At 39.1% G+C, this 15464-nt stretch overlaps 1 protein-coding gene across 15 annotated transcripts in view; it reads right to left on the bottom strand.

Moving 5' to 3' along the window:
- The window catches only part of SENP6 (SUMO specific peptidase 6), a 73038-nt gene extending 61173 nt beyond the window's left edge, over nt 1-11865 (bottom strand). For 7 of the 15 annotated variants that reach the window (XM_068183873.1, XM_068183875.1, XM_068183878.1 and 4 more), the window contains exon 1: nt 11700-11865. In XM_068183873.1, the coding sequence (XP_068039974.1) occupies nt 11700-11850 (151 nt within the window). In that variant the 5' untranslated portion in view covers nt 11851-11865. Of the gene's footprint in view, nt 1-10474; nt 10527-10775; nt 10903-11037; nt 11434-11699 lie in introns of those variants that run through there. The other 8 variants (XM_068183876.1, XM_068183886.1, XM_068183887.1 and 5 more) reach the window with 8 other exon arrangements.
- Between the last annotated feature and the right edge of the window lie 3599 nt (nt 11866-15464).

Genomic DNA, 15464 nt, shown 5'->3' with positions numbered 1-15464 from the left:
TCAGAAAACAATGCAGAAGTACTTCAAGAGGTCTTTGTCTACACCAGCAGCAAAAGGAATGCTATAGAAAATCGTGGGCATTTTCTGCTCAATGAGACAGAAACCTAATGACGAAAGACAGGAAATAAAATATTAAGGACATGATCCATTTTTTTGTCATCCCAGATTTCACTGCTAAGTTCTGTCTTCTGACCTCACAGTTCCTCACCTCTATCAGCAATATCTGTGGGAATGCATTATCACCCATTGTCAAGAAGACATGATTAAGGAACACTTAAGCCAGCTGTACCCAAAGACTGGAAAAACATCACTGCCCTTCAAGAAGGGCAACTAGAATGATCTGGTGAACTACAGGGTAGTCTGCAAAAGATAGAACTTACTCTTTACTACGTGTGTGCTCAAGAGTGGACCACACTGACCTGAGAGGCAATAGAGACTGGACAAATCCCGGAGCAACCTGCACTGACTTGGGTCTGGCTTGAACAGGATGTTCCAACCCATCTGAATCCAGCGAGCCGTCAAGTAAAACCCGTGACTATTCACAGGTACAAAGCATCCCCTAAAGCAACTGCACTCCCATCACAAAAACTTCCAGAAAGGAGTATGTCAGTCAATTTTCTTCTTTTTCCTCTCTGAGTAAGTCGGACTACCACTCGAACTTTCCACACAAATAAAATAATTTGAGTAACATCAAAAGCAGGAGCCAACAATAAACCAGGAAAACAGGAGAAACAAACAAAAAAGCAAATCTTCCGTCTCTAGCATTATGAATTCTTTACATACCTAAGACCTCTATTGCTAGATTTGGAGATATACCAAAAATTCAGAAATTATGAAGAAAGTGTTGTTGTTTTTAAGGAAAGTTAAGTCTAAGAGAGGTATATTCCTATTTTATAGATAAAAATAGAGGATAAAAGGTGAGATTGGCCCAAGAACAATTTCTCAATTACCAATTCACTCTCAATATATGAAAAAAAATATAAAGCAAACAAGCCATTTTGAGGAAGAGGACAGTTGAACAAGAATTCCAGAATACAATTTCTGTGGCAAATCAGTATATTACAATAATCATAGATGGTCTCAAATTCTGAACACTGGAATAGTTTTAGAAGATGAGCAAAACACAGGAGGAAACCTTATAGTATATTATGCATGTGATTTGCACACTTTGTTATGCACCATGGGATCCATCTTCACATAAAACCTAAGCTTGTGCAACTGAAAATACAGCAGCACTAAACAAATGGAAATCTATTTTTAGAAAGTGCTGAAAGGCAGTTACATACAGAGTAAGATTAATAACCTAGCCAAACTACCTGGAAATTAGACAACTGACACTTCGAGAAGGTTTCCACATTTGCTGCAGAAATTGGAACATCAGTTTGAAATAAAGCACTCTATCTACATACCAAGAGGAAAAAGAAAAAAAGAATTTGTACTATTTAATACTTCTGATTTTATCCTGTAAAGTTTCAGAGATGATGTTGGATAGATACTATCCCCTTTATAAAAACATTCAGAAATTAAAAGTTCAGAAAGGTTCCACAATCTCTGCAAGATCATAACTTGCACATGCAGGACAGAAGAATCACAGAATGGATTGGAAGGGACCTTAAAAATCATCTATTTCTAGCCCTGCTTCCATGAGTCCAGAGGGAGACATTCAACTAGACCAGGTTGCTCAGAGCCCCATCCAGCCTGGCTTTGAACACTTCCACAAGAAATGTTTATTCCGTAAGAATAAACTCTAAATGTAATTGAAGTAGAAAAAAGGATCAAGACACCTCTTCGATGTTGTCAATTGTTCAAAATTCACATGAAATGGACAGCAAAGAAAGCATACAAAGAAAACGCTCAACAACCTCAATTAAAAAACTCAAAAATTTGGTCACATGACAAAAGCACATTTAAGAAAAAAACTGAGTAGGGAAAGGATGATGAAAGAGTTTGTTAAACTGTGTGGTAAGAAAAATATTTGCATTTGCCTTTCTGTAAAGGCTAAATACCTGGAGTTTTCTCCAATTCTTAGAGACACTAGCAAACTTTCATACCCATACAAGGCAGCAGTCAGCTGAGCTGGATTTCTCATATGGCTGAAAAGGAATAGACTAGCTCCACCACCACTTCTCCCCACCTCGAGGATTAGTTTTCTGCCAATTCAGTTCCTCCAGCCAACTTGCCATGAAGCCAGTGAAGTGCCAGTGTTGACTGCAGCACAGCTGGAGCACACTGTCTCTGGGAGGGGCAGCAGCTCTGTCCCGCTGAGCAGCACCCGGCAGTGGGCCTGGCTGTGTTCTCAATTGCAGTGGGCCTGGCTGTGCTCTCAATTGCAGGCACAATTCCTTGCATGGCCATACAGCATGGCCCCACACACAGGGTCTTGCTATGACCCTGCAAATCCACATACAGTTAAGATCTTTGCACATTATGTCTCTTAAAAAAAAATAAATCAGAGAAATTCAATACAAATACAGGCAACAGCCTTCTGATCAGACTAGATACATTATGTACTTTAACTCCCTTTACAATTAGCAATCATCAGTGCAGCAAGGAGTGAAGTAATGCAACTAGACTACTGCATTAAGATGACAGAAATCTTTGAAATGGAAGTACCAAACTTCTCCAGACCTATCAGCAATGAGTTTAAGGAGCACTGATGACTGATAACTCTGCCACAGTATACTAACATCCACTAAGCAGGCTTTATTTTTAAATAGCTAAAAAATTACTTTAACATCCCATGAAAAGCAAACATTTTCTCAGTAACTACTCATAAAAGCAACAAAAATGAAGATGCGCTATCAACTGATTTTTAATGAAATAACACATGCCAGCTTGCTAACTGAACCTAGTTATAAATCTACTTTTCAAGAAACAGCACTCCAAAGACAGCTAAAGCAAAACACCGAACTTGTTAAGGGACCATTCTGCAACCAGAGTTTCAGCCACTTCTATCCAAATGTCAAACTCCTGCTTACCTTGATCTCCAAGTTCTTTCTATCACAGGGCACAGAGTCTCTCTTCCACCTAAGGAGCAGTGCCTTTTCCATCTAACATATGCTTTGCTATACGACAAAGAACTTTTTACTTGATCAATGACAGATAGTATTTTGTGATATTTGTCACATAAAGATTCAGCTTTAACAACATACTTGCCTTATGGCAGAGCTCTAAAATCGCCAATGAAGTTTTACTGTCCCAGGGCCTTGTACATGCAATCACAATGACCTGGACCAGCGCAGTCCCAAAGTTCACTTTTGAAAGTTTACTCCCAATTGTAAAGGATCCTTAAATTGCCTCTTAAACAGTAAGCCTTGGTAGAAATAAAATTACAACAAACTCTAGTAAATGTTTCTAGAAGTGAGCCTCAGAAATTACAAAGGCAATTGTAAATATGAAGCCTAACATCTACTGCATAGTTCGAATTCTCATCTAATGGACTCTTGAATAATCTCTGTTAGACTGTCATATTAAATTCTGTCATCAGCAGGATACTCATATTTTGCTAAATGAGCCATAAAAATTGTACATGTCAAAAAATACAACATTATATCCTATGACATTAATAAAAATACATCAGTAGAATGAATTTGAGTACAAATGAAACAACTGTATGACACTGAATAAAACCATACTCATAAAATAAATATTTTGCAGCTGTTTCTTACAGACATAAATTTCTAAGATTACATATTGATTAATCATGTCATAGAGTAATATGTTTTACCTTACCAGCAGAGTATTACTGGTATTTTTCATTCCTAAAACATTGCTGTGGCAAGTCTTATAATAAAAATAAACAAAAAAACCAAAATCTCACAGAGATATGATCGGGGAGACTTTGGTCCAGCTCATATGGTCTGAAAACAAACAAACAAAAAGCCAGGAGGGCTTAACACAGAGTTTTGAATCATCACTGCTCTTTTCTATAATCACTCAAGATTAACTCAAAGAAAGATACTGCGAAGTCTTTCACTCCAAATTCTTCTTTCATAGGAATTACTGGGAGACACATGCAGAAATGCTTCCTTGCCTCATGCGGTGCTTACATCCTTTGTCTGTTAACAAAAACTTTTTAAAGACCTGCTGACCAACCTGGGAAGAAATAACCACAGCCTGTTAATTTATTCCCTCCAGTCTCCAGCCTTCACCATAACCTTGTTCTTCACAGAAGATAACCTGCTATTTAAAATAATTGTGTCTCCTTGGGCAGAATAAAGCTGCTCTTACACTAAAATTCCTATTACAAAGTTTAAGCTATGTATTGCACCTTAGCCTGACTCAACAGATCACCAGGCAGAGATGGAACAGGAAACATCCTAGTCTTCTCTCAACACTAAGAGAGAGGCTGTATGCTCTCCCCCATCCAAGCCATTGTCCCACAAATACTAGTTACCTTTCAATTAGCAAATTCAACAGAAAATTGGCAAAGTGCCAACCTGGCAAGACAGAACAGAGCAAGTTCAATCTCTCTGGCAAGAAAGTTGTAAAGTCTCCAGGGTGGTGGAGAGTACATGCAGCTCTGCTTCCAAACTAGAGTCGCACACACTAACCTGACGTTCAGACACCAATTCTGACCTAATTACAGCTTAAGGTCATCTTAACCTGAAAATATTAGGCATTAGGCATGCTAGGCTGCTGAACATAGAATCAGGAAGTTAGGAACACATGCTTTTAAAAATTAAAAGTGTAAGCTAAAGCTGCCTACAAATTTAATTCTATATAATAAGAAAAATAATATTCTACTAATGCTTTAATTTTCTTCATAGAAAGTAAATACAGAGCATTAGACAGATTTCAATCTATGTAAAACTATCACTACCTTAAAAAAACTCCAAATTGAAACCACGTGAGTGCCAAAACATGGGCCAAAAGAAACGAGTTTAACACATGTGCTCCACTCACCCCCAATGCAAGTGCCTTTTAGAACAGCCAAGTTACGAGTTACATTTGTCTTTTTCCCCAAACCCAGATTAGTTCCCAGTATCTCTACAATATCCTCCACCACAACACCTCAATTTTTGTTTGGTTTCTCAGCCTCCTGCAACATCCTGCACACTCTTCCACTCCTTTCTTTGCAACACACACAGATGAAGGTACAAGCAGTCCTGTGCCCCAAGCCCTCACTGTCCTGACCCTGACTGCTCAGCCACTGAAGGAACTAACACCAGTGAGCAGCAAACTGAACCACACCCAGGCAACACTGAAACCTTCGCTTCAGGGACACTAATTTTGACTTCCCTGCCTAATGGTGTGAGCAAATTTCACAGAACTTCTGTATTTTTACCTGTTAGGTAAAAGGGTAAAAAAATTTTACCTTTACAACTCTGTAAATAAGAGGGTTTTAAATTCTGGAAAAATAAAAGTTATGCTATCATGTTTGTTACTTGTAAGAAAGCACTAGCCAAGGACACTGAGGGAGGTAAGGCACTTGCAGAGGTTGCCCAAGGGAGTTGTGGATGCACTGACTCTGGGAGTGTTCAAGGCTAGGTTACATGGGGCCTTGAACAATCTGGTCTAGTGGAAGGTGCCCCTGCCTATGGCAGGGGGTTGGAAATAGGTGATCCTGTTACTGGAAGGAAGGAGACAAAATTGTGAAATTACTCAAAAAACCTTAATATTCTTACAAAGCAATATTTAAAAGTGGCAAGTTCAGTGGCTATTCTCATATTATAGGATCTGCTACAACACAAAACACCTTGATACTCCTCAATTATGAGAAAAGCTAAAACTACAGACTAGGTGAAGTCTGATACTGCACCAAAATCCATGTACAGTCTTCCAGAAACAACAGTAATAAAAGCCAAAGTTGCTGTTGAAACCATTAAAATAAATAACCTATTTTGTTTTATCCTTGTACATAAAACAAGAAGGGAAAGACTGAAATATCAAAATGGGCTCATATCTGTGCAAGCATGACATCTGCTAACTGTTGGTTTAATGCTTGCTATCCAACCACGTATTAATGTTACTACTATTGTTATTACTATTACTTTTTTATTTATAGTTACATAATAAAGAGTGTAAGGATCTCTTTTAGGAACATTCTCATCTAACCATTTTTTTTGCCACTAAAATCCACTGGAAATTCTGCACTTTTTCTGAAGAAAGAGTAGCACCTTACTATCAAATCCAAGAGCCAGAAAATAGTGGATGAGGCATCCCAAACAAGACAGTTACTTGTTACAGAAGATTCTATGTCCCACTTTGAGAAAACTTATAAAGCAGCAGTTACTTAGGAAAAACTACCAAATACTAAATGCCTCCACAATGAAAACCAAAAAACTGTGCACAGATCCTTTACACTTCAGAAAGCTCAGGACAAACCTGGGCTCCTAGAATCCTGTCTCAAAATTAAGGAGGTGATGATGTGGAAGAGGACTGGGACACAGGCTTTTACCTTAGAATGCACTCCCAAGCCTACTGCAACATATGTTACAGAGCAGTAATAGATAAATTAGGTTTATTTTTAGTATCTTTCTACATACTTTAAGAAGCACTCTGTCTTTCCTAATATTTCATGCCACCTATCACCCAAGTTAGTCTGGCATATATTAAAAAAGACAGTAAGAAATGTTTTCAATTTGACTTTGTTGAGGAATAGTTCTCAACAAGTGAGTTTCATTAATGGAAAATAACCTGTTACTCAAGTCAGAAGGTTTCCTATTCTCAAAACCACTGGACAGGACAGTTGAACATTCTTCAAGTCTAAGAAGATACATGTGCAGTGCTGGAAAAAAAATCTGAATGGGTCAAAGGACTGGGATATATTAACAAGCTATGAAAGTCACAAACTTCACACTTTCTCATTAAAAAAAAAAAACACTCAAGAAAAACAGAAGAATCAGAAGCTGTCTGGACATTGATGGACTAGAGAGGAATTCAACAGAATAAAACAGGAGTTCATATAGACACAAGATCAATGATACCTGAAACAACTCTTCCCCACATTTTCAAGCTAATCACAATCTCCATTAGATCACAAACAAAGAGCCAGAGACTTATTAGAGATAATTACAACAATTAATAATTAAATTTCACTGTTAAGAAAAAAATAAAGAGAAGAGTCTGGCAGGTGGAAAAGTCTGGCAGGTAGAAACGTTTCAAGTGTTCTACCTGAATATAAATGCCACCCTACCCTCCTAATTTCTATTATTCCAGTCAGAGATTTCTCAGTATGATTAAAAACAGAAACAAAAGGAGAGGAGGGGCTTACCACCACTTCAAAAGGTAGGTCTGTAACTCTAATACACAAAAGCTGCATGTTTCTGTACCACCCCAGAATCTCAGCTACCTTTAAGAAAATACGAAAGTCTGGAACTCTTGCTTTGGTGAAGACAATTCTTTACATGTGAACTGAAAGAAGAACAAAGCAGTCTTCTGGAGTCCTCTGGCAGATAACTGTGAAGTTTATACTACTGCTGCTAACAGGTAGACCACATAGTTTTGTTTACTATTATTACAAAGCCTGCAGCCAAGAAATAGGAACGAAAGTTGAGCAAATTCCTGCCACGACTGCACTGAAATATCTCAACAGCTCTGAAGCTAGGGATTGGCAATATTCCTTAGAAAGGAGATCCTCAAAAAGAAAATTCAATACTGGTTCTCAGCATCACTACTGTAACCACCAGGAGACTGAAATAAATAATAGGAAAGAATACATTTCTCCCTTCTTCTGGAAAATATTTGGAAGTTTACCTATTATCTACTGCATAAATATAGGTAAAATTTAAATTTCATGTTGGAAAAGAGAAATTGCAATTTCCTTGCAATTCAGTAATAGTGAAGGAGTCAGAAAACAAGATTCTTGCAATTTTTCTCTGAGGTAATGATCAACAGTACTCTCCATTCCCACATGTTTAACATGCCTCCTGCCTTAAGTCCAAATGAGTTTGCCTACCATTCTTTATATTTTAGATGTGACTACCAATTAAAAAACACAGGAACTGCTGCAGACACAAATTTCTAATCACTAAACTTCTCCACAACAGGAAAGAATTCCCATGTAAGAGAAATACTTTGTTAGTGAGAATTTCTGCATGTTTGGCCCATAACTTTGAAACATCACTTTAAAAAAGCAAATTCAGAACAGTTTTACTAATTTCAATTGCATCTAGATTAAATAACAAAAATAGAGTACTTTCCACACTTCTAACAGTCCTGGCACTTCAAGTGAAATAATCACGCAGGCCCTGTATACCCACATGTATGTGATCAACTATTATCACTGCTTCAGAATGATAACAAATGCAGCTTTAAAAAGAGTCCATTATAGTCCTAGGGATCTTTTTCACATTTCCATTAAACAGTCTATATAATACAGCATAAAAAATTATGCATATTAGATACACAAAACTGGACAAAAACCATGAATCACTATGAATCACTATGTTCAAGAATGGTATTACCAGAAAGGCAACAAATCAATCATTCAAGGAACACCCTTCCAGAAAGACCATTTTGTTTTTACTGGAGAATAGAATAATAAAAATGTTAAGAGGAAGCACTTTTACAGTAGAATGACAGACATATTTCTTCACAGTAACATCTGTTACACTAAATGAAAGAAAAGCAGTATCTCACCAGACACGTGGAATCAAAACTAAAATTCTGAACAACTGTCATACTGAAGAGAAATTTATTTCACTTAACTTTACAATTAGCTTAAGTCTGACTGATAGTCAACATAAGCAGGACAGCACCAGAAATGTCTGTGTACATATATGTATACATACACACAAAGGTATGTATTTAACCAGCACAGCGTCCCTTAGAGTGAGTTTAACTGGTGATAGAGCTAACATCCATTTCACCCAGACTTCTTCTATTGTGCACATTTAAGGCAGGAATGGACAGAGGAGTCCTGCCCCTCCCCTTTGCCAGGCTTTGAGAAAACACCTCTGAAAACATTAAGTAAACAATTTTTGGTTGTTGCTTGCACAGCCTTCAAAGGACTCCATTAAATATACACACTCAGACAAGTTATAGATAGAGCTCTAGGCTCATGTATTAATAATCATCATCTGGCAATAGAAGTTGCCATATATCCTACTCTACACACTTCAATCCCCTTTTTTGTCCCCACTATACTTGTATCACAAATCTGACACTCACCGGCTTGCCTAGCCTTACAGTAACGGTGTTTCTAACATCATTAGGTTGATCTAATATGCTACCTTTCCAGACTGCAGATTGCCAAAAACTCATGTATAGATACATATTTATAGATATTCTATGACTGCACTTTTTCTATAAATATCTCTAATAAGTACCTATCAAATAACATCTGAAAGCCTTTTCCCTTTGCTTCACATCAGTACAGATTTTACCCGCTCTTACTAAATCTGCCCAAGTATGACTGTCCCATTTGGACTTGGGCCACCCCCAAAAATTTTTTGTCACCACTATCTACACTAGATTTTCTTCACATGTGGCTGCACTCTTAGGATTTCTATCACATCATCAGTCCTAAAATGAACATGTCCCCAAACAATGGGGAAACAAAAAACCAGCTGATAACTCAGTTCACCCATGAAGGAACACTGAAGCTCCAAATGGAGATGCTATCCAGTGTTGTGCTGGTCCTGCTGTTGGAAAGAGAATTCATAAGCAAAAGAAGTGTGGATATTGCATATGAAATTCATATTCTCTTAGCCACCTGACCAGCTAGCAAGTACTCAAGGTGCACATAGAAAACAGTAACTAGTCATCGCCTTGACACTTAGCTTTCTGCACAAACCTCATCATAGTCTGTGGAGACTTCAGGGAAAAAATGGAGCTCTGCATTCACCACCAAATCCTTTAAAGGTATAAAGGAGGCAACATGACAGCTGTTATTAACCAGAGTTTCTGAACATCAAAATTCCAGATTAATTATTCAAAACAACAAGCAGTATTTTGCTCATGCAGTACATCTACTCCAGAATATCTTGTAATAAAAAGCCAATATGCAACACCCTGCAGCAAGAGAAAATCTGCAAGAGGTTATGTTCTGTGCAACACAGGTACTGCAAATCTACCATGCTAAACTTATTCCTGACTTGGAAAACTCTGCTTAGGAGGAGTACTTAATTCCTTTAATTTTTCTTTGTTATCATCATGGTAATTTGGCAGAATTTACCAGACTACTAGCCTTTGCCATCAGGACATGTGCTTATACCAGTTTTGCAAGACTACAGTAGTAAATTTTTTGATGTATGAATGAAACAGTAAAGATTCAACAGTTAAAAATATCCCAATTTCAGGAAGCTTTTTGCATTCTAAATTAAAAGCTTTATAGTGACAAACAAAAAACCCCTCAAGATACCAAAACCGTGTAACAAAAAAAAAAAAAAAAGAAAAAAAAAAAAGAAAAAAAAAAAAGCTTTACAAACGCAAAAGGTTTCTTTTAAATCCAGGTAATAAGGTTCATCATCCCCTTCGTATCATAATTATAAGCATTACCCCCCTCACAAAATTAAACTCAGTCCCAAACCTTTACAGGAGCCTTTCAGGAGCAGGCGAAGACTCATTTTATGGTGGGGCCAAAGAATACGGGCTAGGCCGGGGCCTGGGAGCGGACTGAGGGCAGGGCAAGGCAGCCCCGGCCTCCCCTCTCACCCCGCGCCAAGCCTGCCCGCCGCCCCCAGCCCACCGCCCGCCGAGCCACGGCTCAGGCCAGCCGCTGCCCCAAGCCCGGGCTGCGCTCGGCGCTGCCCCGACAAAGGAAAGAAACACCGCACTCCCGACGTCTCGGAACAGCAAAAGAAAGAAAGAAGGAAAAAAGAAAAATGAACCAAATCGCCCTCACTAAGCCCTCTCTCAAAAGCAGGTCTCTTTTCACCAGACCTAACCACGGCAGCCACCCTTCCCCCACCACGAAGCCACCTCTCATTGTCGTCGCACCCAAAGGGGACCCATAACCCCCACCCCCCACCCCATATGAACTCACACGCCCGCCTCCCCCACTCCCCAGTTTGTGCCGTGCCCCTTTACTGGTCGCCAGAAGGGAAACGCGGCTCGCGGGCCACATTTCCCTCCTCGCAGCCTTGCACGCACCTTCCAGAAACAAGCTGTCTCTGCAGCCGCCGCCGCCGCCACCGGCCATCTTCCCGCTGCCGCGCAGCGCTCCCTCACTCCATCGCCCAGCGCGGCGGCGGGGCCCGGCCCTTCCCCCGGCCTGCCCGCCCCCACTGCGGAAGGCTGGGTGGCTGACCCGCAACGGCGGCACTACCGCCGAGGCCCGGCCCTCTCTCGCTGCCGGGCCGCGCTGCCTTCCGGCCCCCGCGCAGGAGGAAGCGGCGGCAGCACGCCCGCTCCTCCCTCAGCGCGCCCGCCGCCGGCAGCCGCGAGCGGCCGCGGCCGGGCCCGTTGGCGCCCGTCGGGGCAGGCGGGCCTGGCCGGGGCTCCGCCGCACGCGCCGCCGAGAGCGCGGGAGGGCGAGGGCCCGGAGCGCGCCGCCGCCCCTGTCCTCCGTGAACGGCGCTGGCCTGCCCGACCTGCGGCTGGCTGGCTCGCCGCGGGAACCGCCGGCTTCCCCGGCCCCGGGACGATAAAATGGCCGCGCCGCGCCCCGCAATTCCTCGGGCTCTCCCGCTCCCTCCTCCATCAGCCTGGAGGCAGCAGCTTTTGGGAGGCGAGAGGGTGGCTCGGGTAAAATGAATGAAGTTAGAGGAGTGCGGGAGCTCATGGCAGAGCGCTGGGGCCCGCCGGCCTCTCACCTCGCTCAAGCTCGGGGAAAAGGTCTTCACAAGATTCAAAGATTCCTTTCAATCTTAAAATCTTCTGTGGCCTGATCAATTGAAATTCGAAAGTTGGATTTTGCAAAATGCACAGCGTTGCCACGCCAACTAAAGTGAAATTGCAAGTCATGGCCTCAGGTACATTTGACTTCTAGCATGTATGATTTTACATTTTAAAAAGCTTTCCCGTGAAGCCGAAATACAAGAAAACATTCATCCTTTAAAAGCGAAAGGATCGTTTATAGCAGTCTATAGCTAGGGAAAGCCAGATACACCTTTATTCGATAGGTCTTTCAATCTGGGATTCTATTGACACCCTCCCCCCCCCCCAATTTTACTGCAGATTTGGGGAATTCTAATGTCTGAGGTACCTGGTTCCCAACATTTCTTATCCCTGAAAAGTGAGCTTCCAAAAATGCTTGAACTGAAGACTTTTTTGTAGACTGAAATCCTAAATTAGGTAAATTAAAGCACCTAATGCATATTGAAGATTAAAGGCTAGAAAGAGGAAAATTGTTTTCCTTTAAGTCTTCTAAATTAGGTATTTTTGTTCCCGAATGCACCTAGTGTGTCTAAAATACTTCTGAGAGTGTTCAGTTTTTATGCAATTGGAGGCAAAATGCCGTCTGGAAGACAACAGGAGATGTCAGGCTGCTCCCCAAGTGCTACATCACACCACCAGAGCTAGCAAGTACTTAGAAAGAATCCCAAAAGCTGCAGCACTGCTGGCAAATCTACAAATATCAGTCTTCAAAATCTCCTTAAAAAAAAAGGCTTCCTGAAAGAGAGATCACCAACTAGTCTTGTTTCATTAGTAATGAGATTAACAGGAAACAATTAGGAGAAATTGGTCCCAGCTAATTACAGAGAAACCAGCAAATCATCTGTTCAATAGAAAACTAATAGTTAAAAAAAATTTAGAATCTTATTTTCAAAAATACCATCATGTATCTCAGAGGGGCATTATCCAGCTAGAGGATTTACTGCTGAGGTTACGGCATTAATCCACAAAAACAAGTTCTTATTTCACAGTTGAGACTAGACTGATCCAGGTCTACACAATTCTACACAACTTTTTTAAAAACTAAGGATTTAGAGTAACAAATTATTTGAATAAATGTTTAATGCACAGTAGTGGATTCATTGATCAAGGTATCAAATACAGCTTCAGAGTTTTAGTATAGATTAAACTACCCTTTTAAAGTAGAAAAGATAAGGGAATAAGCTATCAGTGTTAATCTAGATGCATGGTTGATTTTGGACTTTTTGATTGATAATTTAACATATACTTTTTTTATGGAAAAGACCTGCCCAAAATGACATTTCACTGTTCTTTTTTCCTTTATTTTGAAGCTCTGTAAGCATGCAGGAGGATAGAATATAGTCAAAACTCTTACTAATTAAACTTTTATTAGTAGTCTATTCTCAGCTTTAGCGTGGTTTGTTTTTTCATTTGAGAAGTATTTGTGAGGGAATGCAATACTGAGAGCACTCAAGTCTTACAAAATCTTTTCAGATCTTCTTAACTTTTCCTGGAACCAGAAGATTTTCTTCATGTAACAGAATGAACAATCAGAGAAAGTCAGTGTTCTTCATGCTGAGGGAAATCTTACAGAATTTACTGAGTTTTCTTTCTCTCTGAAGGAAGAATTCAGTTGTGTTCACAGGGATGACATGCATCAGGTCATTGCTTGCTGGCCTTTAGCATGCCCTAGAAGTTGCCCAGTCCCACTGTGGGTAGTTAACAGTCACAGGATAGTGTAAGATCCAGAATTTACAGACGCTTGCCTGTGCACAGCTCTGTTGGTACAACTCTGTGTAGGGTGGAAGGCTGATTACTGCATTAAGAAGTGATGAAGAAATTTGTCTCACCTTAGAAATCTATTTTTTCCCTTTCTTCCCATAATGAAAAAGTTATTATTAATGAATGTGGTTTAGATGATTCAGTACTGAAAATTACTTTACAGAAATGGAAAAGGTTTTTTTTTTTCTTTGTATTTTTTATTCTTTCCAGTTACTTCATGTTTCCTCTATGTTTTTGTAAGGTTAGCCAAGAAAATGGGGGTAGCTATTCCCTAGAAACACTAGTTCCTTGCTTAAGGAATAAAATGGAATTGGGATCACAGTTTTACAGCTTGTGCTGTGGTAATGTACATTACTTAGTTTTCTGTACCGCTATATAAATTGAATATAGACATTTAAGGTAATTTATAGGCACCTTGAATATTTTTTTGTTATTTACAACTCATGAACTTGCTCAATAGACTATAAATAACTTATTTAACAGTCCTATCTTTCAGGAAGTACGTGTTCTGGGGTGAAGTTAATTTTCACTGGTTTTCATTGTTGTTCTTAGAACTGTTTCTTGAACATATTAATGAAACACAGACTGTGTTCTCAGTTTTAAAAAAGTAACTGTCTTGTTGCTGTTCTCATGACCTGCTGCCTAGTTTATTCCTTGGCATTTTCAAAGCAAAATCAGATTTATGTCTTGCACTCCGATATCTTGTTCTTTTCATTAAAGTTATTGCTTTAATTTTAGGGGTCTTCTCACATTATTCCAGGATAGCTGGCATACTGTAGGTAGCTCTTCAGGAATGTTCCCAAAGAGGAGAGTACTATTCATTTGTGTGTTAGGACTTACAGTGATGCATCAGGATGTGGAAAAGGTTTTTTGTTTAACTGAGGTATCAAAGATACAGTGTCAACTAAGAACTGCATAAGATCATTGAGATATTGTCTATACTATTTTCCTAATTACTTCCTTGAAGGAGACCTGGTTTTTGAATCTCACCAATTTACCTCAAAACTCAACATTATGCTGTTGCAAAGTTACCATAATAAACAAATACCTCTTAGGTTTTTGCTACTGTTGTAAACATATTGAAATTTAAAATGGCCATTATTCCTTTAAGTATATTTTGCATTTGATCATTACTCATTAGAACGATTCAAAGAAAAACAGTTTTGCTTTAAATCTTCAAGTTCTCTTACTGGACAGTGAGATAAAGCAACTGTGTTGGGCTAAAAAACATAATGACTAATTAAACATCAAAGTGAGTTTTATAGGTGTAAAAGAGTGATTGAGGCATATGTCAACATTGTTATCTACAACACAGCATTAGATATTAATTTTGGAAATAAAAATTTATTTTTGCAGGGTTGGGCTACATTTGGGAGGTCATTTTTTATAGAGAAAAAAACTTAGAGAATTTGTTGCACAGTCCGGAACCATTACATCATTTACATCTCTTAAATTGAAAAATAATTAAAATCACTGAGGAAAAAGAAAATGTTATAAAAGAGAACGATTTCAAATATACGCATGAAATGATGCTATAGAAGAAATAGCCATCAAATATAAAATATTCTAGTGGAAGAATAGAGGATAATTTTTCATATTTTAATTATTTCCTAGTGATGTACATTAGGTAAATGTACATTAAATCTTTGAGGCAAAGGTTTACCTTTAACTAACAAAAGACTAACATGTTGATAGTTTTCTAAGTGTTAAAAGGGGAGCATATAAAAGGCTCAAGAAAAATATTAGATTTAAGATACAGAGAATATACTTTCCAGTGTATATTCAAAATGTCTAACTCACTTTATCATATTTTCTCTAAGTTTCCTGTAGCAACAATGTTGTTAATCTGAAATAAACTTTAATTTCTTTCTAGTATTTTTAAGGTGATGGTTTAAGGGAAATATGGTTTTGCCTACAGACTGATGAAAGACATTTCTTGA

The sequence above is a fragment of the Anomalospiza imberbis genome, chromosome 3 (genome assembly GCF_031753505.1).
Source record: "Anomalospiza imberbis isolate Cuckoo-Finch-1a 21T00152 chromosome 3, ASM3175350v1, whole genome shotgun sequence".
Lineage (NCBI taxonomy): Eukaryota > Metazoa > Chordata > Aves > Passeriformes > Viduidae > Anomalospiza > Anomalospiza imberbis.
The sequence above is the reverse complement of the archived record's forward strand: the minus strand, read 5'-3'. Positions and strand labels throughout refer to the sequence as shown.